The 27,321-nt window shown below is 46.9% G+C and overlaps 1 protein-coding gene across 1 annotated transcript in view; it reads right to left on the reverse strand.

Annotated features, from left to right (window-relative positions):
* Positions 1-16,268: 16,268 nt before the first annotated feature.
* Positions 16,269-27,321, reverse strand: part of LOC138300075 (uncharacterized) — a 68,082-nt gene continuing 57,029 nt past the window's right edge. The window contains exons 6-8 of the mRNA XM_069238949.1: positions 27,040-27,161; positions 19,528-19,695; positions 16,269-17,614 (exon numbers count right to left, since the gene is read on the reverse strand). Coding sequence (XP_069095050.1) covers positions 16,575-17,614; positions 19,528-19,695; positions 27,040-27,161 — 1,330 coding nt within the window. The 3' untranslated portion in view covers positions 16,269-16,574. The remainder of the gene's footprint in view (positions 17,615-19,527; positions 19,696-27,039; positions 27,162-27,321) is intronic.

Consider the following 27,321-nt stretch of genomic DNA (forward strand, 5'->3'; position numbering starts at 1 on the left):
ACCCACCTCTACAACCCCCCTCCCGTATCTTCTCAACCCTACTCCTATCTTTCTCCCTTATCTCCTAAACCTCCTAACACTCACTCCCCTCCACCCTTAAACCCCCCTCCCCAGCTCTTCTCACTCTACCTGTCCCCCCCTCCCTCACGCTTTCCCACCGCGACCTCCTGCACGCCCCGCCCCCCAGCTCCCATTCGCCCCCACCTGACCCCTCCCCCCCTCCTACCTCATATGGCGGCCGCTGCGCGACAGTGGTAGCGACCCTTGACCCAAGGGTAGGTCGCTCCCCCTGCCGCTGCAGCTCCTCCAGGTTCCTGAGTTCCTGAGTTCCTGAGACCCACCTCACAGTAAGTACCCCCCCCTCCCAGCCCCTCGCTCTGGCCCGCGCTACTCACCCTCTCTCCTGCTCCTGCTTCTTTTCTTCTTTTCTTCTCTGTTCTTCTGTTCTTCCTCCTCGCTCCTCGTCTGTAATCTTCTTCTGTACTCTTCTTTCCCCCGTCTTCACTCTTCTTCTCTTCTTCCTCCTCTTCTTCTGTGGTCTTCTGTCCTCTGTTCTTTGTTTTCTGTATCTTCTTCTGTGTTCTTCTGTGTTCTTCTGTGTTCTTCTGTGTTCTTCCGGTCTTCCTTTCTTCTCTCCTTCCGGTCTTCTGATCTTCCTTTCTTCTCTCCTTCCGTTCTTCTGTTCTTCTGTTCTTCTTGTCTTCTGCCTTCGGCTCTTCTGCCTCCTCCATCCTCTTCTCCCCGCGCCTACCCTCCTGCTCCTGCCTCATCCCCCTCCCCCACTCTCATCCCCCTCTCTATCTCCCCTATCTAACCCGTTCACTATCTACCTCCCTCACTCCTCCTATCTACCTATCTCTCTATCTCTCTATCCCACTATCTAACTCCCTCACTCTCCACCTCCTCCTATCTTCCTATCTCTCTATCTATTTCCCTATCTATCGGTTTCCCTATCTATTTTCTCTATCTATTTCTCTATCGCTCCCCCCCTCCCTCACCCCCTCTATTACCTATCTTCCTATCCTCTCACTCTACCTCTCACCCTCACCCACCTCTACAACCCCCCTCCCCTATCTTCTCAACCCTACTCCTATCTTTCTCCCTTATCTCCTAAACCTCCCAACACTCACCCCCCTCCACCCTTAAACCCCCCTCCCCCAGCTCTTCTCACTCTACCTGTCCCCCCCTCCCTCGCGCTTTCCCACTGCGAGCTCCTGCACGCCCCGCCCCCCCAGCTCCCATTCGCCCCCACCTGACCCCTCCCCCCCCCTCCTATCTCATATGGCGGCTGCTGCGCGACAGTGGTAGCGACCCTTGACCCAAGGGTAGGTCGCTCCCCCTGCCGCTGCAGCTCCTCCAGGTTCCTGAGTTCCTGAGTTCCTGAGACCCACCTCACAGTAAGTACCCCCCTCCCAGCCCCTCGCTTTGCCCCGCGCTACTCACCCTCTCTCCTGCTCCTGCTTCTTTTCTTCTTTTCTTCTTCTCTGTTCTTCTGTTCTTCCTCCCCGCTCCTCGTCTGTAATCTTCTTCTGTACTCTTCTTTCCCCCGTCTTCACTCTTCTTCTCTTCTTCCTCATCTTCTTCTGTGGTCTTCTGCCCTCTGTTCTTCGTTTTCTGTATCTTCTTCTGTGTTCTTCTGTGTTCTTCTGTGTTCTTCCGGTCTTCCTTTCTTCTCTCCTTCCGGTCTTCTGATCTTCCTTTCTTCTCTCCTTCCGTTCTTCTGTTCTTCTGTTCTTCTGTTCTTCTGTTCTTCTTGTCTTCTGCCTTCGGCTCTTCTGCCTCCTCCATCCTCTTCTCCCCACGCCTACCCTCCTGCTCCTGCCTCATCCCCCTCCCCCACTCGCATCCCCCTCTCTATCTCCCCTATCTAGCCCGTTCACTATCTACCTCCCTCACTCCTCCTATCTACCTATCTCTCTATCTCTCTATCCCACTATCTAACTCCCTCACTCTCCACCTCCTCCTATCTTCCTATCTCTCTATCTATTTCCCTATCTATGGGTTTCCCTATCTATTTTCTCTATCTATTTCTCTATCGCTCCCCCCCTCCCTCACCCCCTCTATTACCTATCTTCCTATCCTCTCACTCTACCTCTCACCCTCACCCACCTCTACAACCCCCCTCCCCTATCTTCTCAACCCTACTCCTATCTTTCTCCCTTATCTCCTAAACCTCCCAACACTCACCCCCCTCCACCCTTAAACCCCCCTCCCCCAGCTCTTCTCACTCTACCTGTCCCCCCCCTCCCTCGCGCTTTCCCACCGCGAGCTCCTGCACGCCCCGCCCCCCCAGCTCCCATTCGCCCCCACCTGACCCCTCCCCCCCCTCCTACCTCATATGGCGGCTGCTGCGCGACAGTGGTAGCGACCCTTGACCCAAGGGTAGGTCGCTCCCCCTGCCGCTGCAGCTCCTCCAGGTTCCTGAGTTCCTGAGTTCCTGAGACCCACCTCACAGTAAGGACCCCCTCCCAGCCCCTCGCTTTGCCCCGCGCTACTCACCCTCTCTCCTGCTCCTGCTTCTTTTCTTCTTTTCTTCTTCTCTGTTCTTCTGTTCTTCCTCCCCGCTCCTCGTCTGTAATCTTCTTCTGTACTCTTCTTTCCCCCGTCTTCACTCTTCTTCTCTTCTTCCTCATCTTCTTCTGTGGTCTTCTGCCCTCTGTTCTTCGTTTTCTGTATCTTCTTCTGTGTTCTTCTGTGTTCTTCTGTGTTCTTCCGGTCTTCCTTTCTTCTCTCCTTCCGGTCTTCTGATCTTCCTTTCTTCTCTCCTTCTGTTCTTCTGTTCTTCTTGTCTTCTGCCTTCGGCTCTTCTGCCTCCTCCGTCCTCTTCTCCCCGCGCCTGCCCTCCTGCTCCTGCCTCATCCCCCTCCCCCACTCGCATCCCCCTCTCTATCTCCCCTCTCTAACCCGTTCACTATCTACCTCCCTCACTCCTCCTATCTACCGATCTCTCTATCACTCTATCCCACTATCTAACTCCCTCACTCTCCACCTCCTCCTATCTTCCTATCTCTCTATCTATTTCCCTATCTATCGATTTCCCTATCTATTTTCTCTATCTATTTCTCTATCTCTCCCCCCATCCCTCACCCCCTCTATTACCTATCTTCCTATCCTCTCACTCTACCTCTCACCCTCACCCACCTCTACAACCCCCCTCCCGTATCTTCTCAACCCTACTCCTATCTTTCTCCCTTATCTCCTAAACCTCCTAACACTCACTCCCCTCCACCCTTAAACCCCCCTCCCCAGCTCTTCTCACTCTACCTGTCCCCCCCTCCCTCACGCTTTCCCACCGCGACCTCCTGCACGCCCCGCCCCCCAGCTCCCATTCGCCCCCACCTGACCCCTCCCCCCCTCCTACCTCATATGGCGGCCGCTGCGCGACAGTGGTAGCGACCCTTGACCCAAGGGTAGGTCGCTCCCCCTGCCGCTGCAGCTCCTCCAGGTTCCTGAGTTCCTGAGTTCCTGAAACCCACCTCACAGTAAGTACCCCCCCCCTCCCAGCCCCTCGCTCTGCCCCGCGCTACTCACCCTCTCTCCTGCTCCTGCTTCTTTTCTTCTTTTCTTCTTCTCTGTTCTTCTGTTCTTCCTCCTCGCTCCTCGTCTGTAATCTTCTTCTGTACTCTTCTTTCCCCCGTCTTCACTCTTCTTCTCTTCTTCCTCATCTTCTTCTGTGGTCTTCTGCCCTCTGTTCTTCGTTTTCGTTTATAAATGTTAATGATTTGATTTGATTTGAAAGTGCACTAGAGGTGCAGGGCCTGTAAATCAAATGCTACTAGTGGCCCTGCAGCACTGGTTGTGCCACCCACATAAGTAGCTCTGTAATCAAGTCTCAGACCTGCCATTGCAGTGTCTGTGTGTGCAGTTTTAACTGTAAATTCAACTTGGCAATTGTACCCACTTGCCAGGCCTAAACCTTCCCTTTTCCTACATGTCAGACATCCCTAAGGTAGACCCTAGGTAGCTCCAAGGGCAGGGTGCAGTGTATGGTTAAGATAGGACATACAGTCATGTGTTTTATATGTCCTGACAGTGAAATATTGCTAAATTTGTTTTTCACTGTTGCAAGGCCTGTCCCTCTCATAGGTTAACATGGGGGCTACCTTTAAATCTGATTAAAGTGTAGATTCCCTTGGGGAGCGGATGAACATGTGAAGTTTGGGGTCTCTGCGCTCACAATTTAAAAATACATCTTTTAGTAAAGTTGATTTTAAGATTGTGTGTTTGAAAATGCCACTTTTAACACTTTTAGAAAGTGGGCATTTTCTTGCTTATACCATTTCTGTGACTCTGCCTGTTTGTGGATTCCCTGTCTGGGTCAGTTTGACAGTTGGGCTGGTTGCACCTCACACTAGACAGTGACACAAAGGGAGCTGGGATGTAGCCTGCATTTCCTGATGAGCCATCTGTGCTAGGAGGTAGGGGAGGGGTGGTCACTTACACCTGAAAGGGCTGTGCCTGTCCTCACGCAATGCAGTCTCCGACCCCCTGGTGAGTGTCTGGGGCCTAGCCTGGGCAAGGCAGGATTTCACATTCACAAGAGACTTTACTTTGAAGTAGGCCTACTTCAAAGGGGAAATTGGGTATAAGAAGGGCACCCAAAACCACAGACTTAAGAACACTTCTAGAAACAAGAGGAACCTCTGCCTGGAGAAGAGCTGAAGAGCTGACGACGAAGAGCTGCCCTGCCTGTGACTGTGCTTTGTGGAGCTATCCTGCAGTTGCTGCTTCTGCCAGAGTAAGAGGGCAAAGACTGGACTTTGTGTACTTTCCATCTTGTGAAGAAATCTCCAAGGGCTCGATTTAGAGCTTGCCTCCTGTTGTTAGAAATCTCATGGACAGCAAAGACTTCTCTCTGCCAGCATCTGGAGTCTCTGGAGAGACTCCTGCTCTGACAAGTGGTGCCCTATCCAGTCCATGGGCCCTTGAAAGGAAAGTAGGTGGAAATCCAAGGAAATTGACTTCGGACAACTTCGAACCGACGCTGCTGCTGAATCCGGTGACGCCGCCTGCAACCGACTCCGTGTCCAGTAGAGATGGTGGCAGCAACCCTACAGTGCAGCTTGAGAGGAGGGTGCACATTCCTAAAGACCTTGTGAAAGATTACAAGAAGGAGGATGACATATACTTGTGGTTCAAGGGGTATGAGTCTGCTCTCCACTTGAATCTGGTCCCTGAAGCTCAATGGGAGAGTGGGTCTGTGGAAGCATTTTGAGGTAGAGGGGAGGGATACACTGACAGCCTTACGGGATGCTGAGAATCTCACCTACTCTAGCATGAAGGATGCCTTGCTTACAAGGTATGGTCTTACCCCTGAACAGTACAAGGATAAGTTTAGGTCCTACAAGAAGAAGGAATCCCAAACATGGTTGGAATGTGTTGATTCTTATTGCAGGTCACTGGATGGTTGGGTGAAGGGCAGTAAGGTAACTACGTATGAGGGGATTTACAATCTGATTGCTTGGGAGCACTTGTACAGTTTATGTTTTCCAGACTCCGCCAGCACCTGATTGACAGCAAGCTGACTGACCTCAGGAAGCTTGCGCAGGAAGTGGACCTCAGGGAGAGCACCAGGGTCCAGAAGAGGTATGGGGGAGACCAAGCCAAGGGTGGCCAGGGTCCCTCTCAGAAGAAAGTGGGGGTAAGGGTAAACAGGGGGAGTTCTCTAAAGGGCCCCAAACTGATTCCCAGGGTAAGGATTCCCAACCCCCTAGTGAAAAGAAGCCATTGGTCTCCAAAGGGAAGCTAGTGGCAGGTGGTCCCCCACGTAAGTGCTATGCATGTGACCAGGTGGGTCATGTAAGGGGGGACCCTAAATGCCCAAAAAGTACATCGGCACCCACTGGTGCGCCGTCCCAGGGTTTGGCCAGTGTAGCGCTTGGGGAGAAGTTGGTTTCAGGTGGGTGGGAACCAGCTGAGATGATCCTTGTCTCACTAGGGGACAGTGAGATGGTACAGAGAACCCTAGTGCCTGAAAACAATAAGAAGTACAGGCAGTGGGTGACCATCAATGGACAGAGGGTGGAGACTCTGAGAGACACAGGAGCCAATGTGACTACAGTGAGGAGTCAGCTGGTGCCTGAAGAGGAGATAGATCACCGGGTACTTCACCAAGTAGTTGCAGTGGACAACTCAGAGCGCCTGTGCAGAGTGGCACAGGTTCCATTTGAATGGGGGGGTCTCAGGTTCCTTGAAGGTAGCTGTGAGTCCAACCATGCCTGTTGATTGTTTGCTAGGCAATGACCTGGAGGATTCCCCTTTAAAGGAGGTGGAACACAGGTCTCACTTGGAGATGTTGGGTCTGCCTGGGTGGGTATCAGTATCCACCCGGTCAATGGCAGCCCGTCAGGGTAATCAAGAGCCCCTGGAGCCTGAAACAGTGGCCCAGGGGACTGCCAAGAAGAGGAAGGGCAGTGTGCACGGGAAACCGGCCCCAGAAGTTCCCAGGGTCTGGGAGGAGGTGGAGCCTGAGGGTGACACCCCGGAACCTACAGGGGAACAGATGGCTGAACTGGGGGAGGTCCCTGAGCTGTCGCAGTGGTAGCAGGAAGGGGGGCCCACCAGGGAAGCCTTCTGTGCAGCACAGAAGACATGCCCTACTTTGGAAGGTTTGCAGCAGCAGGCTGCGGACCAGGCGGCTGGCAAGGAGCCAGGATCACACCTCATATCCTATCCTTAGGCTCCTGTATAGGGAGCCTAAGGTTCCTAAGCCAGGGTCAGCCCGTGTGCTGGTGGTACCCAGTGCTTCAGGGACTCCCTATTCGGGTTGGCTCATGATGTGCCTTTAGCTGGACATTTGGGGCAGGACAAGACATTTGAGAGGCTTGTCACCCACTTTTACTGGCCCCTAATGCGCAGGCACTCAGGTGCACATTACAGGTCTTGTCAGACTTGTCAGGCAAGTGGCAAGAGTGGGAGGAAATGTAAGGCTCCCCTCCAGCCTTTGCCTGTTGTCAGTACTCCCTTTGAGAGAGTAGTCATTGACATTGTGGGGCCTCTGGATCCCATGGCAGCCATGGGCAACAGGTTTATCCTGGTCTTGGTGGACCATGCTACCCGGTACCCAGAAGCCATTCCTTTGAGATCAATCACTTCCCCTGTGGTGGGTTGTGGTTTGATGTGGATTTTTACCCGCATGGGGTTCCCCAAGGAAGTGGCACCTAATAGCGGTAGCAACTTCATATCCACATATATGAAGTCTCTGTGGAAGGAGTGTGGGGTAACCGACAAGTTCACCACCCCTTACCATCCCCAAAGTAATGGTCTGGTTGAGAGATTCAACTGCACCTTAAAAGGCATGATCATGGGCCTTTCAGAGCCCTTGAGGCGGAAGTGGGATGTCCTTTTGCCATGCCTTCTGTTCGCCCACAGGGAGGTACCTCAAAAGGGACTTGGGTTTAGTCCCTTTGAGCTGATCTATGGCCACCCTGTAAGGGGACCTTTGAGTCTGGTTAAGGAAGCTTTGGAGAAAGCTCCTAGTAAACCCCCTCAGAATGTGTTCAGTTACATGCTGGCTCTGAGAAACCAGACTGCCCGCTTCATGAGTTTCGCTCAGGAGAACCTGGAAGCAAGCCAGGAGGACATGAAATGTCGGTATGACCAGAATGCCACTCTGGTCAAGTTTCAACCAGGACAAATAGTGTGGGTGATGGCACCAGTGGAGCCTAGGGCGCTCCAGGATAAGTGGACTGGGCCATTTGAGGTGGTGGAGAGCAAGAGCAAAGTCACCTACCTGGTGTACTTGCGGTCTCCAAAGAACCCTTTAAGGGTCCTGCATGTCAACCGCCTCAAACCTCACTTTTAGCTGACTGAACTGTCCATGCTCCTTGCGACAGATGATGGGGTAGAGGAGGAGAGTGAGCCTCTTCCCCGACCTCCTGGCTGCAGGAGAAAAAGATGGGTCAGCGGAGGGAGTGCTCCTCTCCCCCTCCCTGACTGAGGAGCAGCAAGGTGACTGTCGCCACGTGTTGGGACAGTTTTCCCTGATCCCAGGAGCCACACACTTGTGCACACATGATGTGGACACTGGGGACAGTACACCCATTAAACAGAAGGTTTACAGGGTGACTGACAGGGTCAGGGCATGCATTAAGGATGAGGTATCCAAAATGCTTACCCTAGGGGTTATTGAGCACTCCAGCAGTCCTTGTGCCAGCCCAGTGGTTTTGGTCCCAAAGGCTGCTGCACCTGGTGCCACTCCAGAACTCCGGTTCTGTGTGGACTACTGGGGACTCAATGCGGTCAGCAAGATTGACGCACATCCCATCCCCCTTGCTGATGAGCTCATTGACTGGTTAGGCGCTGTTAAGTACCTCAGTACGTTTGATTTAACATCTGGGTACTGGCAGATTGCCTTAACTGAGAGGGCGAAGGAGAGGTCAGCATTCCCTACACCAGAAGGCCACTTACAATTTAAAGTGATGCCATTTGGGATGAAGAATGCCCCTGCCACCTTTCAGAGGTTGGTCAACCAGGTGTTGGCAGGACTGGATGAGTTCAGTGCCGCCTACCTGGATGACATTGCTGTGTTTAGTTCCACATGGGAGGAACACCTGCAACACATCTGGAGAGTGTTAGAGGCCCTTCAGAAGGCAGGCCTCACTATTAAGGTGAGCAAGTGCCAAATAGGGCAGGGTTCTGTGGTGTACTTAGGACACCAGGTGGGGAGTGGCCAGGTGGCACCCCTACAGTCTAAGATTGACATGATTCTGGCTTGGGAGCCTCTCAAGACCCAGACTGAAGTGAGAGCCTTTTTAGGTCTCACAGGAGACTATAGGAGGTTTGTTAAGGGATATGGTACCATTGTTACCCCTTTAACTGAGTTGACTTCTAAGAAGCAACCCAGGAAAGTTATCTGGACAGAGGCCTGCCAGAACGCTTTTGATGACCTGAAGGCTGCCATGTGCACAGCACCTGTTCTGAAGGCACCTGACTACTCCAAGGTGTTTGTTTAGCAAACAGATGCCTCAGAGCATGTTATTGGAGTAGTACTCTCACAGCTTAACGAAGAGGGCCTAGATCAACCCGTAGCCTGCATTAGCAGGAGGTTACTACCCAGCGAACGTAGGTGGAGTGCCATAGAACGTGAAGCGTTTGCTGTGGTCTGGGCACTGAAGAAGCTAAGACCCTAGTTGTTTGGGACTCACTTCTGAGTTCAGACTGACCACAGGCCGATCAGATGGTTAATGCAGATAAGGGGTGAGAATCCAAAACTGTTGAGGTGGTCCATTTCCCTACAGGGGATGGACTTTATGGTGGAACACCGTCCTGGTACAGAGCATGCCAATGCTGATGGTATGTCTAGGTTCTTCCGCCTTAGTGATGAGAACTCCCATGAGGTTGGGTATTTGCTCCCCACTTTTGGCTGGGGGGGGACACGTGTTAGACTTTTCATCCTTGGCATGGTCTCCCTTAACTTTTTGCCTTTGTTCCCCAGGTTGTTGATGTGTACTGGACTCTGATTTTTCTGTTTTTGTTACTCTGGGCACTTTACCGCTGCTAACCAGTGCGGAAGTGCAAGTGCTCCTTTACAAAATGTGCATGTAGTTGGCTTATCCATGATTGGCATATTTGGTTTACTAGTAAGTCCCTCGTAAAGTGCACTAGAGGTGCCAGGGTCTGTAAATCAAATGCTACTAGTGTGCCCGCAGCACTGGTTGTGCCACCCACATATGTAGCTCTGTAATCATGTCTCAGACCTGCCATTGCAGTGTCTGGGTGTGCAGTTTTAACTGTAAATTCAACTTGGCAAGTGTACCCACTTGCCAGGCCTAAACCTTCCCTTTTCCTACATGTCAGACACCCCTAAGGTAGGCCCTAGGAAGCCCCAAGGCTAGGGTGCAGTGTATGGTTAAGGTAGGACACACAGTAATGTGTTTTACATGTCCTGACAGTGAAATATTGCTAAATTCGTTTTTCACTGTTGCAAGGCCTGTCCCTCATATAGGTTAACATGAGGCCTACCTTTAAATCTGATTAAAGTGTAGATTCCCTTGGGGAGCGGATGGACATGTGGAGTTTGGGTCTCTGAGCTCACAATTTAAAAAAACATATTTGAGTAAAGTTGATTTTAAGATTGTGTGTTTGAAAAGGCCACTTTTACAAAGTGAGCATTTTCTTGCTAATGCCATTTCTGTGACTCTGCCTGTTTGTGGATTCCCTGTCTGGGTCAGTTTGACAGTTGGGCTGGTTGCACCTCACACTAGACAGTGACACAAAGGGAGTTACGGCGTAGTCTGCATTTCCTGATAAACCATCTGTGCTAGGAGGGAGGGGAGGAGTGGTCACTTACAACTGAAAGGGCTGTGCCTGTCCTCACACAATGAAGTCTCCGACCCCCTGGTGAGTGTCTGGGGCCTGGCCTGGGCAAGGCAGGATTTCACATTCACAATTGACTTTACTTTGAAGTAGGCCTACTTCAAAGGAGAAACTGGGTATAAGAAGGGCACCCAAAACCACAGACTTTAGAACACTTCTGGAAACAAGAGGAACCTCTGCCTGGAGAAGAGCTGAATAGCTGAGGACGAAGAGCTGCCCTGCCTGTGACTGTGCTTTGTGGAGCTATCCTGAAGTTGCTGCTTCTGCCAGAGTAAGAGGGCAAAGACTGGACTTTGTGTGCCTTCCACCTTGTGAAGAAATCTCAAAGGGCTTGATTTAGAGCTTGCCTCCTGTTGTTTGAAGTCTCAGGGACAGCAAAGACTTCTCTCTGGCAGCACGTGGAGTCTCTGCAGAGACTCCTGCTCTGACAATTGGTGCCCTAGCCAGTCCCTGGGCCCTTGAAAGGAAAGCTGGTGGAAATCCAAGGAAATTGACTTCGGACAACTTCGGACAGATGCCGCTGCTGAATCCGGTGATGTCGCCTGCAACCGACTGCATGATCTTCGCTGGAACGTGACAACCTTTGCAGGCCAGATGCCGCTGCAGCCCCACTGAAGTCCGCGACTCTGTGGAAGTCGCCGCACCACGTCGTGACTGATGCCGCTCAAAGTGCGCGTATTCAATGTTTCGCACAGATGCCGCGATCCCCGACTTTGCGCATCGACTTGTTTTCACTCTTCACCAAAGGTACTGTACTTGGGGGTCTACGCGACTCCGTGTCCGGCGCCGCTGGTGTCGGCTTGTTGGGAACGACCCCATCACGGCTCCGTGGTAACACCTCATCGAAGCATTTTGTGTTTGTAAGCGCTATTTTTGAGTTTAATCTTTAAAAATTCACAACTTGACTTGTATGTCGGATTTTTGTCATTTTGGTCTTGTTTTGTTTAGATAAATATTTCCTATTGTTCTAAACTGGTACTGTGTCATTGTGTAGTGTTTTCATCAAGTTACTGTGTGTGTTGGTACAAATACTTTACACCTCTGAGGTTAAGCCTACTGCTCTGCCAAGCTACCAAGGGGGTAAGCAGGGGTTAGCTGAGGGTGATTCTCTTTTACCCTGACTAGAGTGAGGGTCCTTGCTTGAACAAGGGGTAACCTGACTGTCAACCAAAGACCCCATTTCTAACATCGCATATAAATACTGCTGAAGAAACACCTGAACTATGCAAAATGCATTGTGCTTCAAATTATGTGTGGAAACTGTAGGACAATATGAGGTGATTGGTGAAAAAATACCTGAAATGACTTCCGCAAATTAATATAATACATTTTGGGACCATCCTCCCTTTTACTACCATTTTGCATGATTCCACATGCAAACAAGGTTTACAAGTTAACTGACAGGTGCTGGTAAGCCCTTTACAAACAATGTGTTTCGAACATTTTCTGCATATTTTCAAGAACTTGGTTTGCCACATCAAAGCATCTCCATATAACAGCTGTTCTACACCAATTTCAGATGTAGTAAAAGTTTAATTATGTGTCCAGATAAGCCTTATCCGTTAGTGGTTTGTAAATTGTGGTCCGGGGATGCCAAGGGGTCCCAGACCCCTAATCAGGAAGTCGGTGGCTGCGTAGAAAATAAAATAATACTACAATTAATAAGGGGCATATAAATAGAGAAGCAAAGTGTGAAATTGAACATTTTAAGATGTTTTGTAAATGTGAAAGAATTTTAAATTGGAGGCTAAAATTTTAAGTCGGAATCCTCATATTGATTGTAGGAGCAGTGCAAGTGCATCAAATAGAATATGGTAAGGACTATTTGTGGCCTCAATTGAATTTGGAGAAGCTCTGACCTTTTGTTTTTTCATATTTTTGTGAATTAAATACAATTAAGTGCTGTTTTTCAGTACAAACCTTTGACATTGATTAGTTCCTGATCCCTGGGTTCCAATAATGACTCAGTGGTGGTCCCCAGATTCGAATATTGATATTGTCGGGGTACCTGGATTTCAGTAATGACAAGTGGAGGTCCATAGCAGTCAAAAGGTTAAGAACCACTGTGTTAAGACTTGTATATTCCGATAAGATTAAAATTACAGTTGTAGAATTTTATGGTGTACTGTCCTCCTCAAGACAGTAAGATTTAGGACGTTTGGTGGCAAGGTGGTCTGCAAAGATCAGAACAACTATTAATTCTTATGAAATTAAACAAGGATTTAAGAGGGTTTGCCCACAGCTCATACCTGCTAGATGTCAATTACAAAGATGTAAAACTGATTGAATGTTACATGATATGCTGCATAAGATGTCCAAAGGCAATGGTTCCTAACCTGTGGTCCAGGGCCCACTGGGGGTCCACGAATCATACCCAGGGGGTCTGCAATGCCTTAGAAAATAAAATAATATTAAACAATAAACATTCTGTTAACATGAAGAAATCGGAGGGTAAAACTTAAGTTAGAATACTCGGATGTGTGCATCAAACAAGATATAGGGGGTCATTCTTACTTTGGCGGGCGGCGGAGGCCGCCCGCCAAAGTAACCCCGACAGAACACCGCACCGCGGTCGAAAGACCGCTGCGGTGATTCTGAGATTTGCCCTGGGCTGGCGGGCGGCCGCCAAATGGCCGCCCGCCAGCCCAGGACAAATCAACCTTCCCACGAGGACGCCGGCTCAGAATTGAGCCGGCGTAGTGGGAAGGTGCGACGGGTGCAGTGGCACCCGTCGCGTATTTCAGTGTCTGCATAGCAGACACTGAAATACTTTGCGGGGCCCTCTTACGGGGGCCCCTGCGGCACCCCCTACCGCCATCCTGTTCATGGCGGGTTTCCCGCCATGAACAGGATGGCGGTAGGGGGTGTCTGAATCCCCATGGCGGCGGAGCGCGCTCCGCCGCCATGGAGGATTCAGAAGGGCAGCGGTAAACCGGCGGGTGACCGCCGGTTTACCCTTTCTGACCGCGGCTGAACCGCCGCGGTCAGAATGCCCTTCGGAGCACCGCCAGTCTGTCGGCGGTGCTCCCGTGGCCGGTGACCCTGGCGGTCACCGGCCGCCAGGGTCAGAATCAGGCCCATAGTATGGATGATGAGTGACTTCAATTGAATTTAGAAAAGTTCCAACCTTTCCATTAAAATTACAATTTAGTTTTTTTTGTATTTGTTTGTGAATTAAATGAGACATGCCATATTTGTGTATTTGTTTGATGAATGTCTGTATCTGTATTTTTGTGTAATTTTTTTGTATACCAAAAGTTCAGGACATCCAGTAATAACTCAATGGGGTGGGGGGGGTCCCCGGATTCCAGTAATAGTTTATTGGAGGTCCCTGGTTCGGGTAATGATTACGTTAGGGTCCACAGAAGTCAAATGGTTAAGAACCATTGGTATAGGGAATTCCAAATGCCTGCGATGAAGACGGAGAGTGTGGACAATGTGCTCAATGGGAAACATCCTTTTTTACGACTTTTTTTTTCTCCGAAAGTCGTGGTTAACAAAAGCGCAACAACGATTTTTTTAACCACAACTCTGTTTTTTTTGCCTTAACTACGTATGTTCTGAACAACGAACATGCGTGGTTAAGGTACAAAGAAGGGAGTTGGCAAAGGTAAGTGGTGAGTTTAGGTTTTGGGGAGGGGGTGGGTGGCCAGGGGGTTTTAGGTTTTGGGGTGGGGTTGGGGGGGTGGGGCGTTTTTGGTTTTGGGGAGTGGGTGGGGGGTCAGGGGGTTTTAGGTTTTAGGGTGGGGTTGGGGGGGTGGGGCGTTTTTGGTTTTGGGGAGTGGGTGGGGGGTCAGGGGGTTTTAGGTTTTGGTGTGGGGTTGGGGGGGTGGGGCGTTTTTGGTTTTGGGGAGTGGGTGGGGAGTCAGGGGGTTTTAGGTTTTGGGGTGGGGTTGGGGGTGGCGCGTTTTTGGTTTTGGGGAGTGGGTGGGGGGTCAGGGGATTTTAGGTTTTAGGGTGGGGTGGGGGGTTGGGGCGTTTTTAGTTTTTTGGAGTGGGTGGGGGGTCAGGGGGTTTTAGGTTTTGTGGTGGGGTTGGGGCGTTTTTGGTTTTGGGGAGTGGGTGGGGGGTCAGGGGATTTTAGGTTGTGTGGTGGGGTTGGGGGGGTGGGGCGTTTTTGGTTTTGGGGAGTGGGTGGGGGTCAGGGGGTTTTAGGTTTTGGGGTGGGTTTGGGGGGGTGGGGTGAGGGATGTAGGGTGAATGGTGCCTATTGCTAATGATTTTATCAGGAATGCCTTTACAGCGAAATATCGTTGTTAAGGCATTCGTGGTAAAATCATTAGTAGTAGCAACGAGGTCGGTGTTCCGACCTCGTTGTTAAGGCAGTAGTTGTTTTTGAAGTCGTTGTTTCGTCGTACAATCGTGCTCAATGCTGTATGATTATTGAGACGAAGGTGCTGGATGTTTATCCCAAAGGTTTAATATCGCTATTGAGCTCAATGTCTAAAACATGCTGCGTGCTGAATTGAATATGCCTCATCGATATGCATATGGTTTTTATTGCTACTGTTAGAGACAGACTATGGTTTGCCCGAGAGTGGATAAGTTAATATCCACCTTCGATGAGCATTGGTGGGCATATGTGTGCCAGTTTTGCGAAACTGAATCTGGCATTTTAAAGGTTAAAGGTATAAAGGGACAAAAAGGTTGTCTGAAACATTGAAGCAATTAATTTGATTATATATACATTTTCTGTTATTGTTTCATAATATAAGCAGTTATTATCAAACTGTGTGCCTAATGGGATTTATAGATTCTGTAAATTTATGTGCCAATGTATTTACAAACTTTAAAAAGCTCAATTTTCCTAATTAAAAATAGTTATTCCACCCCAGCAGGGATCAAAGTGAAACCATTTGATAAGACACATATAACACACTCATGCACAAAATGCTCCACTGCCTTGACAATTGTGGCAAAGTAGAACCTTGCCTTTTCACCCCTCTTTGCTCTCATACCGATGTGCCTCTGTGTGCTAGACCCAGGAAATGCATTCTCAAACCCATTGGAACTACCAGGAGAGCATGCCTTCTACACGTACCCCCCTCGATGCAAAAATCTTTATGCCACATGCAAACCCATCCCCTGTTCTTCCTCGCCACTCTTCTAAACTTCATTTCAATGTCCTTATACTCATCAAAACCTTGCGTAAGACTCCATTGTCCTGTAAATCTAATTATCATAGGTTTTCGGGATAATGATCTTCCGAACCAAGAGGTCACTGAACTCATTTCAGACTCTTTACCTTCCCCCCCCATACCAATCCTTGGCATATTGAATCAACGGCAATTTCTACTGACATCATGCACAGCTGGGAGAACTCTTGTAATGTGAACTGACAGGTAGCTATCTGGGTTGTCACCTTAGCAATACTACGGTCGTGGAGGTCAACACCATCCACAGTTTTCTCTTAGTGTTATGTTGTCGAATCACTGGCTTTATCTATTTTGAACGTTTTATCTTTGCTGTTATGTCTTTCTTGCAAAAATTCTCCATCACTTCATTCTTCGAGCAGTCTACGCACTAAATGCACACTTAGTCGAGGATACATTTTGAGCATTATCTTGTGATCATCAGGTTTTACTGAACTGTCAATGAAAAAAAGTTGGGGAATGCCTCCACGCAGTCTGTCTATTTGTGTGTTACATTTGATGTAGCAAAAATATTTTAACTGCTACATTTCACAAGTAATGAACGCCTCATCCTGCAGCCTCACTACTGAGTATTCCCAATCCGATCAGAGCATCTGCATAGATTTAGATCATGCATAGGCATCAGTTGAGAGTTTTCGAGCTCCGCTGTTTTTAATTTGAACTAGAATCTACAGAGGATACGCTAGAGAGCCTCATACATCGAATGTACTCTCTATACAAACTGCAACAAACTAGTCTTTTTGCAAACGCATACTATGTAATTGAAGTGAATGCACCAAAAACATACACATACACACATTTTGTAAATGTCACTTCATATTTTATTGGCACTGCGCATTGTGTTTTTATATAAAAGGTAAAAAATACCGACAGCACATAGAGTGAAAGCTGCACAGAGAGTGTGTGCACTTCAACTGGTTGTCAGTGCATGAAGACGGAGATAAGAATTAATTCAGAACTAGACGTTACAGAGTTGATCACGTATAAAACAGAAAAGGCACCTCTAAGGTACTCATAAGTAAATGTAGGTGACCATGCACATGTCAAGAAACTGTCCTGACCTGTATGGAATGATTTAAAGCTGCTAAGGTGTGATGTTCTTCTTTATCCACAGCGGATTGGTGCGTCAGCGGTCACAATAATCTCAGCCACCTGCACCCCAATATATACCCCCTTTACATTTTCAATGTTTATTGTGTCATCCTCGAAGATAGTTCTCATTTTTCCTGTCCAGGGAATGTCAGCAGTGTAGCGTGTTCCTGCGACAAAGTAGTCCACAGAGTACTTGGGCCTAGCTTCTACTTTGGCATTAATAGAGTCAGTCGTTGATTCCATCCGCCTACCTGCTGTACCCACAGTAAAAGTGGTGGTGACAGAAGAGGAAACAGATATATCTCCAAGACCAGGGATGCCTGCGCTTACCTCAACAGTAACCCCTATCTCAACCGAGGATTCAAAGCTCCAGCTAGATTCTGTTTCAAGAGTATAGGACAGCTGCCTTTCAGCATAAACAGGTGGGCTGTCTTCGGGAGCAGCACAGTTCTGCACTTTGGTTCTGGCACTCAATTGTAAGGGCTCTGTTCTCAATATTTTCTTATCATTGAAGTTATAATTAACATCATAAATGACTACTTTTTTGGTGGGCTTGCTATTGTGGACTAAAACGTAATTGCTCTTCAGCACGTATGCTGGGATATCCATGTCCCCATGCCTTTTAATACCGGACATAGCGTTGAGGGTTTGACCTTCTGGATTTATTGGAGACGCTTTCCAGATGCTGACATCATCCCTTGCCCCACTTCCTCTATCATTCCAAACCCAGGTCCACTGTGCTGGAGTAACATACTCTGCTTTTACACAGCGGAAGCCATCAGCAGAAGGTGGTGCATAGTTCCCCGTAGCTGCGTACCCAAGGGCTACATAACCGGGGGGACACACAGGACGCCAAACAGCACCATCCCTCTTAGCTCCAGAGCCCCTATCTGTCCAAACCTGGACAAAGGAGGTAGGCTTCACCAAAGTCCCTGCCTTAATCTCCTTTGCAAATACTCCAGATGGCTTATTGTAATTATCAACGGCGATGTGGCCCAGGCTGCAGCAGTGGTCAGCTTTCCAGAAGGAGACGTCTCTATATGCGCCACTCCCTAAAAAAACAAGACAAATGCACATGAGTCCATCGCTCATACAGTTCTACAGATACTGCAAACATGTTGTTTATATAAATCATTGTTGTTTTAAGGAGCTTGTCTTCTATATTTGAAAGCTTCCAGATCTTCTTAATGCCTTAGAAGATCACATAATTCCTTCTTCATTGTGTGATGTTGCGAGTATGTCAACAAGAAACATAAGCAATAGGAACTCACAATACAGGTATGACTTGTCAACACCAAATTTAGGAGCTGATCTTTAAAAGACTTTTTGAAATGAAATGGTGAATGAGGGCCAAGGGATAAAAATGCTCAGAGTGTGCAGACATTGTCCACCAACAGCCTAGCAAAGTACTGTTTATTTGTTTGAAACCACATATATGTAAAGTCCTCACTTGACACATTTCTGTTCATTCCACCCTTTGACCTGTGACTTTGTTTGTTTTCCCTTTTTCTAGACAGTGAATTATCTTCTGATGTTTGTAGCACACCCGTAGGTGGAGTGGAGGCCACTATTTCAAATAAAGTAGTGTATAAACAAACCTCATCCAGAGCTGATATCTGAGATCCTTGACCAACTTGCTTGACCACCACTCCATAGCGCCTCACAAGGGAACATGTAATCTCATCCCAGTTTATACAAATATGCAATACTTTTCTCATCGGACTATCTTTCTGTTGATTTATAATCCTTTCTTTTCCATCAAATGCTTGCACAATTCTTAGTTTGTTTACCTTGTTTACATGCCTTCAGCCTTTTTGTTTTTAATCTATTTCGTCTTCTAAATCTGAATCTCTTCTTGGGTTGAGAAGGCTCCCTGAAATATGGTTACGAACATTCATTCTTCTCTTAGTGGGAATTTTATAATTTGCTCCAATGTGCCTTTAATGCTTTGCATCCCGACGAGCAATTCATGCTCCAGATGGGAGACATTTGTAATTATAAACTGACATCCAGTGCAGCTGTAAGTGCCCTGGGGAGCAAGCATTGCCAAATCCTGGTAATGGTATCACCAACCCACTGAGGCTTGTGTGGGATAAAGCAGATAAATAACTTTGTGTCACAATTTGACATAGATATCCCTTCATCTAAGCTGCAGATGAAATGCAAATGACCTAAAATCCTGAACCACAACAGTAGAAATAAAATGACAGTAGTAGGAGATTGTGTCCACTCTCAAGCTGTCTCAAGGTGTCAGTTACGAGATGTCAGATCCTATTGAAATTCACATGGCCAACTTATTCTGGAAGGTTTTTTCTGGAGGCAAGCTGGAGAGTTAGCAGATATGTGTACTGAACCTGTGGAGTGGACTAACATGGGGCCTTGGGAAAGTGGAAAGGTACACAATTAAGATAGTTAACATCAGTAAACATTCTCCTGAAGAGGTGTACTACTTTGGCACTTGGAGTAATACATTGATATGAAGGATGCGAGCAGCAAGGAACTACACCATCAACACTTATGAAAACTTAACACACTCCATAAAATAGTTTAAATGGTCGCAAATGAAGAGGACATCAGCTTGATCAATGTCTGCTTTTGAGAAAAAAATGCTTCATCAAAATATGCGGACACAAATAAACAGAGATACAAATGCGCAACACGTAGGATAGACTGTTTGGCTATATGTCAGCTACAGATTGCAGTTTGAAGTAAATAATAAACTCACCAAACTAATCAGAGTTCAACATTTCGGGCCAAGCTGGTGCCTCTAAAAAGACTGGGGCCACATCATTCATGTGTCGAAATGTTTTAACATGTGACTGACTTTTTACTAATCACAGGAGCCAATCAGGGTCACCAGAATTTCAGAAATTCACAATTACCTATATGCCAGCATCTCATCTGCCTAAATTAATCTGTGAAGTGACAAGGGATTAAAAGTGACTATAAAGATTTGTGACCTTACCTTTATCATCCCAGATGTCGACCATTTCTTGTGTCTGATAAAGAACCAGAGCAATGTCTGCGGAGTCTCCTTGTGATGGGAGTGTTATTTTATTTGAATTCAGGATGTACGGCGTATCTGAAGGTCTGTTATAGTTGCTAACGGATATGAAGGACTCTGAAGTCAATCCTTTAAATGGAAAACATAGATGATGCAGGTTAATTTCTCATCGTTCAACTTTCCCCCCAAAATGCTGACAGTTATACAACATTCCTGACTTGCCTGGAATAGAATAAATGTTTAATGCAAGCAAAGAAAAGACACTGAAATCAGTATGGGAGTTGTGCACATTTTGACCCATATTGTAAGTGCTATACCATTCCGAATCATTGTTTGAGCGGATAGAAACTCGCACTGTTTGTGAATCTGGTCTCGACTCCCAGGTATACATGACTACTTTTACTTTGCAGAAGCTCTGTGGACCGGGGCAGGAAGTCTGGCTGAAAGGGCTGCACTGGAAACCAAAATCAACTCTGGTAAAATGATCAAATTATCCCAGGCTGCACAAAGCAAGCAAACGTAGTGAGTGACATTGACTTTACTTTTTCCTAGGGATACACTGCCAGAATATAAACTTCTAAGTATCATGCTACATAAATATCATAGACGGAATATCAACAACAAGAATATCCCGAAGGTTAGTAAATTGAGGTAAATAAAGATGTGCTATTCTTTAAAAATTAAAAAATATTCAAGTCATTTTTTGAATTCCCTCCCTGATCATTTCTTGGTAGACCTTGTGTAGCAGAGGGAGAAGTGTAGATGCAAAGCATTGGTAGAAGGAGACTGTGAAGCCATCTGGTCCTTGAAGCCTAGAGGGTGCATTTTGGATATTGCCAGGAGGATCTGCTCCCTTGTTATTGGTTTGTTCGGGCTTTCCCTATCTGCATGCTTCAGTTATGGCAGTGTAGCTCCCACTAGGTGAGTGTCTCAAGTCCACCAATCAGTAGACTTATCAGTGTAAAGTTGTAAGTAATACTCGTGGTAGCATCAAGCTTTCTCCTAGTCATGGGTGTGTACTCGCCAATCTGTGGATTTAACTTCAGAGATTAGGTTTTTGGCCTGGCACACTTTGAGGAGGTTAGCAAACGTTTGCCAGATTGGTTGCTCCCTCATACAATATTTATTATTGAGTTGAGCTAGAAGGTTTGCCACTCTATCCAATTCCAAAGCCCTAATCTGGCCTTGTACCATAGGACCTTTCTTCCAGAGTTGTTTAGTGTGAGTGTGTGTACAAGTCCATTCCAGTGCACTAGGCTTGTCTGTAAATTCTGTAAACAGGCCCCTTCAGCAATAAAAGCACCATTTTGCACCCTAGGTCCACAGTGAAGGTTTATTTGTCCCAAAATGTACCTGGGAAATGTAGAAACCTGATTAAGAAGCTCACTGGCCACAAAGCTGAATTTGCGAGGGGAAACACCAGAACACTACATTCAAACTGTGCAAAAGGCCACTTTATTGGGTGTAAACTGGGCTAATCCACAGAGTTGTTGATTGAGAAGCACAAGCTATAATGCCCTAAACACCATCCTAACATGTTACTCCTGACCCATCCATCTCCCATAACAGTTTTCCACCTCAACACACCCATCACCCATTCTGCCCAACAATTCTGACTTTCACCACCCTTTTGATTTAACTTACTTATGTGCTCTCCTTTCCACTGTGTGCCAATTTATCAGTTCTCTCGTCAGATAATTCCTGGACCAGACCTTTGTTTTGATTTTCTGTTCTTCCTCTCTCTTGTCCTCTTTTCTCTTTCACCCTTTTTCTTGCTTCTCAAGCTCTCAGTTCTTTGAACCATCTATGCAACATGACAAAACGTCTTTGCAGGTATTCTTTGTGCCTCCTCCACACTACCTACTTCATTACTGCCATCCATTCCCCTATCCTCCCCATCAGTTTGGTTTTCAAGGTACACTCTGTTTCTGAGCAGTGACAAATGTATTCCATCATGACAGAACAACACCAGGGAATCAATCTCAAAATATTTGGTAATTGTCAACCCTTTAACCTTTAAACACCCTGAGATTTCTCCGTTAATCTCTTGTGAGCTCTGTCTATTGCAGATGCTTTCTTAGCTTCTCTCCAAACTCTGTGAGATAACAGCTGTATCAAACAACTCTCTGTAGCAATCCACCTCTCATTCAGAAACCTAAAATCCTTTTTCATCATTTTATTCACCTCCAGCCCTGTAAAATGAACCAAATATTTCTCACCAAGTGCAACAACACCACATCTGGCCATGGACACTTGTTTTCAAATATCACCACTGCCCCTTCCAACCTCTTGCACTTGACGCATCAGAGAAGATTTCCATCATCCGAGTCATCGGGTCAGTCTGGAGCCAAAGCGTGATGCTGTTGTACTGTTCCGAGAATATTAACCACGTCTGCAAAATTTGCCTTACCCTTGCTGTCACTCTTACCCTGTAATGCGTTTTTGTTTCACCCTTCATGGCAAAGGCCAGCTGTCTGTAGAACACTCTGCTGGGGGCTTTCAATCTGCACACAAAAAGTCAGGCATATGACCACCTACTGTAATTTCCACAGCTCACACTTGTCCTAATCAATACCCTCAACTTGTCATCAAGTATTATTGACCTGTTCACAACCTAGTCCAGATCGAATTCCCAAAAAGGTCAAATGGGTGAACAGGCCCTCAGTCTTCTCCACATGCAATGTCATGCCAAACTAGTCAGCCACCCATTCCGCTGCTTAATTCAAACTCCCATAATCACGCAATGCAAGCACTCCTCCCACTGTCAGCCAAATAGTGTATCACCTACTCTTTCTCTGCCACCTGTTTTATCACCCACTGTACAAAACTGCTGAATTTTGTTTAACACTACATAGGCTACTGAATACCTTAATGACATTGTCTTTTCAACATAGTATCACCTATGAAAGTGTATACGCAATAACTGACAGTCATCAGGATGAAGTGGTATAAGCCCAGATGCCAACTTTGCACTGGCATCCCATTTTAGTATTAGTACCACACTGTCATAAAAGCTCAATTGCCCCGTTGCTGCTGGCAAAATGAACTGAGCTCTCTCACTGCTTAATAAAGTAAGTTATGGAAGTTTCCTCTGGCAGTGAAAGGTGGTGTCTCACACAGAACTTGCCTGCCTCTTTTCTAAGCACTATTTCAAGTGGCGAAACAAGGAAGTCCACCATTAGAGGCTCCAGAAATGGGCATGCCATCCTGCCATGTTCCAACTCGTTTTGCAGTTTGTCTGCAACCACTTGTATTTTCTCTTTATAAGATCTTAAAGAGTCTGATCGCCTAGGTCCTTTTTAAGGAATCCTGAAACCCTGGCCAAACCCTACCCACAGAAACACTGATGCTTCCCTATCAGGGTACTATAGCAGCTATGGTCTCATGGCCCCATGCTTTACCGGTGTATTTGATTTTTCTCACCACACCCCTGATGTCTTCCCCTACCCCTGCCAACCCTCTGCTGGGCCTGACCCCCCCACCCTCGCCCCTGCACAGCAATCATGTTTAAAGCAACATGGATTTTGGTGACAGGCCCACTGAAGAAAATTCCAGCAGGCTCCCTCTGACTGCACCTCCCACCCCTCACCAAAAGGATGGGTCTAAGGGTGAACAAACTTTTGACTTCCACCGGTGGAACCGAAGGAATTTGGTAATTCCCTGTTACGCTTGTAACCTGGAATTACTAATTAAATTTCACCACTCTGTCAACAGAAGTGATCTGCAGTGTTTTTTTAATTTAACAGGGCTGGAAGAAGGGGCAGTCCCTACCTCGACCGCCACAACACTCATGATACAGAACAATGACATACAACGACATACACAACAACTAGCACTCACATATACACCATGCTCTGATCATATTTTCCAATGTACTACCAGACAATAACTTAGACCCAATTTCTCTTCCACCCAGATATTTTGGAGTTTCCAATGAGTTATTGGCCACTATGAAATGTTTCCTCTACATCTCAAAACCACAATAAAACATTTCTAAAGAAAAACAAAACACTGCAGATAAAGTTTAATCTGCAGTGGTATTTATACATAGAGGAATTGCTCCATCTTCTACCCTCTTTAAACCACTACACAGAAGAGCATACTCCTCGGTGCCATTACATAATTATGTAAGGGCACCGTGCCATTACATAATTATGTAAGGGCACCGAGGGTCATGCACTGCACTGCATTGCATACCCGGGGTGCCCTTACATAAGTATGTGAGAGCACTGAGTGGTAGGCACATTGCAGGGCCCACTTTGCGGAATACCACAGAATGTCACAGAATTGTAAAGTAATGCCACATAATTTCACTGAATAAAACTCTGCCAATTCCACACACCCCTAGGTGGGACACACCTGAAATAGCAGGTACAGCAAGGGCAAACCACTAGACATGTATTCTGACAAAAGTGGTCACTGCATACCTGTAAAACCCCACTGACTTCAAATCACTCTGCAGAATACTCCCCCCAACTACATTTTCACTGTCATGGGTCACTCTCCACGGACCACAGGTCTCCCCAAGCTCCCAGCCAATTCCCTCCATAACCCCATTCCATCCCCCCAGCTCTCTGATTTCCTGGGCCATTTTCCTCTCCCTGGCCTCTCATCTTCCATTCTTTCAAATTAGCTTTGTCACATGTCTTTCTGTCCTAGTGACGTTTTCACCCTATAACACCACCTTTTCCCATCTAGCATGTTTTCCCTTTGAAACTTCCTGTACGTTTGTCTCTTGCCACCCAAATCATTCAACCCAATCTGGCATCCTCCCGACAGGTCTTCTAACTTTCACAATCTGAAGTTTCGTCTGTGTGGAGTTTTGAAGTCCCTGAGTGACTCTGATTCCCAGTGGGGTATCCCTGATATCACCTTTCCCTTCCATCCCAGTGGGGTCGTTTCCGGTCAGCGGATCTAAACCACCACTGTTATCAGGGTTGGCATATGAGTTGCCCCACCCACCATATAGAAGTGGCCAAGGTAATCTCTTGGGTACATTGCTCTCCTATATGCAAATTCGGAGAGCTCCTGCTGCATTGTGAAAGTCCAATCATTTGCCACCAGCACCTGGATTTTCTTTTTGAAAATACAAAAGTAATAAGTGTGACAAGATCACTCTCCCATGACTACAACACTGTACTCAGAACAGGATGCGACTCAAGCGGGTTAAAGACTGGACCCCTGGGAGCCCACGGACTTGAATATGAGACACTCAGTACAGAAGGCCACGGACTTATACTTTCTGGAAAATGTAGGAAGTGTGGACTCACACACCACCATGTAAGAGGCATACTAAACTGTGCTGATGGGACACTTGATTACATAGGTTCTGTGTAAAAAAAGGGAGAGAAAGAAAGGGAATGCAGGGCCCTGGAGGACCGACTGGTGTTGGTGAAGGCGGAATATGTGGCATACCTCACAGAGGATTTGGCACAGAGTGCTGAGTCTCTACGGGACAAATGTATATCCCTTGTTGAGGGCAAGGCTATGTGCTCTACAGGAACATGCAGAGCTGGCTATATGAGGCGGGCAATAAGGTCGCAAAATTGCAGGCGTATTTAGCATAGAGAGAGGAGGGCCAACAGTGTATCTATAAGGTGCCTAGAGAGGGTGGCTATACTACAGAAACACTGGGCGATATTGCACAGACCTTTGCAGATCACCTTAGCCAGGTATTTCAATTGAGCCACCCAGTAGTATGAACATAGGTTTAGAGATAGATACTCTCTGTAATGAGGTTTTCTGGTCAGAAATCTCAAGGCAATTCTGTTTATCCCTCCATCCGAGAGCTGAAGTCATTTCACCAACTTCACATCATGGGAAAAGGGGTCAGGCACATTGAACAGGGAGCTCTGGAGGATATAAACAAACGTAGGTAAATATATAATTTTATACAGTGCGGCCATACCCAGCATAGATAAAGGCAGCTTTCTTTAGTGCTCCACATCTCTCCAGTATTCATCCAGATTACCCGCCAGATTTTCCCAGAGGAATAACTCACTGTCCACATGTATACCCAGGTATGTAAAGGCTACCATCTCCCATTGCAGGGGCAGGCCCAATCAACTCGCGGCACCCAGTCAGCCAGTGGGTAGGAGACAGATTTACCATAGTATGTGAATCCTGACATATATGCCTAACACTTCGGGTATTTGCAGAATTCTTGGGACTGATCTCTCTGAGTTAGCCAGGTGCAGGAGGATATAATCTGCATACAGATAGACCATGTCCTCCCAATTTGGATCCATTGCAAACCATGGATCAGTACATCCCCCCGTATCCACTTCGCCAATAGCTCAACAGCTCAATCGCCACTGTGAACAACAGGGAGGGATAAGGCACATCCCTGACTCGCGCCCCTCCACGGTCTGAATTCTTCAGAGAGTGCCCCACTAACCTTGACTCAAGCCAAGGATTCGCAATGCAGTATCTGGATGCAGCCTAGGCTAGGCGAGCCAAAGCCAGGTTAGACCATTTTCCCTATATTGTGGAAAACTATTCACAATTTTAATGACTCTTGGAGGTGCTGTGATGGACTAAATCGCTGCATATGCAGTCTCAGCAGATTTCCAAACAACTCTTTATTAAACTATATTCTATAGTCTAGTGCTAAAGATAAGAGTCACTTGCACAAAAACTCCCATGCTCAGTTTTTCTGTGTGTTTGGCACAATATCTTTCTTTTATATTGTTTTAAACCTTAGCTAAGCAGAGTTTTCACATTACTTTGGATTATTCAGCTTCCTTTTTTGGGACTGATAGGCAAATGCAGTGGAAGATAGATAGGCGCTAGTGTGGACTTTGTAATGAGTCACTAGATCAAAGAGTAATAGCAGGTTTAGATTATTTGCATGAAATAAATTATTTTCATACTGAAGTGGGGGAATGCTGGGTATTTCCTTAATGGTGGAGGACTGAGGAGTGAATTGATACCTGGAGTATGACTGCTGATGGGCACTATGTTTACAAGAGGCTGAGCACTTATCGGTGAGGCATTTGGTGCGGAAACACCCGGCCCAGTTTTACCAGGACTGGATCTGCATCTGGTAAAACCCCTGTCAGCACAAGAAAAATGTCTGGAAGCATTGGCACAGTTAGGCCACCTTCCAAACGCCTACAGTACTGAGTTATTAATTTGAAATGTTGCTCCAGTATCTGAGGAGCAATCCTTGTCACCTGACAACCTCTCCACATTGCGATCCACTGTGGCCCCAATTCCCATGTGCCACTTGCCTAAATCAGAAAATAGAGATACGTCTGTCTATATTGACCCGGTAATACTAGAACCACATGTTGTTTCACATTTAAGCTTCAACAACTCAATATGCTCAGAATGTGGAGAGAGATATTGGACAGGATTGTTAATTCCTTCCTCAATATCTCTGTCATAGGCACTGTAACAGCACTTTCAGAATAAGCATAAATTGTACAAAATTTAAAATTGGTTAATTGCTTCTTAAATAAAAATGAATACCTCCGGGCTGAGCGGGGTCATTCTCTATTCTCCAAAGACCAACGTCAGCGCTGGCACCTGATCCTATATCATTCCAGATAGGAAAAAGGAATCCAGTTTGAACCAGATCTGACCGGACACACCTATGAAACATTGTAAGTTGTGTTAGAATTCTGCCTGGATTTTCTGAATGAATATTTCACATTAATAAGGCACACACAAAATCTTTTCAAACAACAAACATAACCTATTGAAATTGAAGCTAAATAATAAACGAAATTCATATACAATAGAGGACAAACA

The sequence above is a fragment of the Pleurodeles waltl genome, chromosome 6 (genome assembly GCF_031143425.1).
Source record: "Pleurodeles waltl isolate 20211129_DDA chromosome 6, aPleWal1.hap1.20221129, whole genome shotgun sequence".
Classification (NCBI taxonomy): domain Eukaryota; kingdom Metazoa; phylum Chordata; class Amphibia; order Caudata; family Salamandridae; genus Pleurodeles; species Pleurodeles waltl.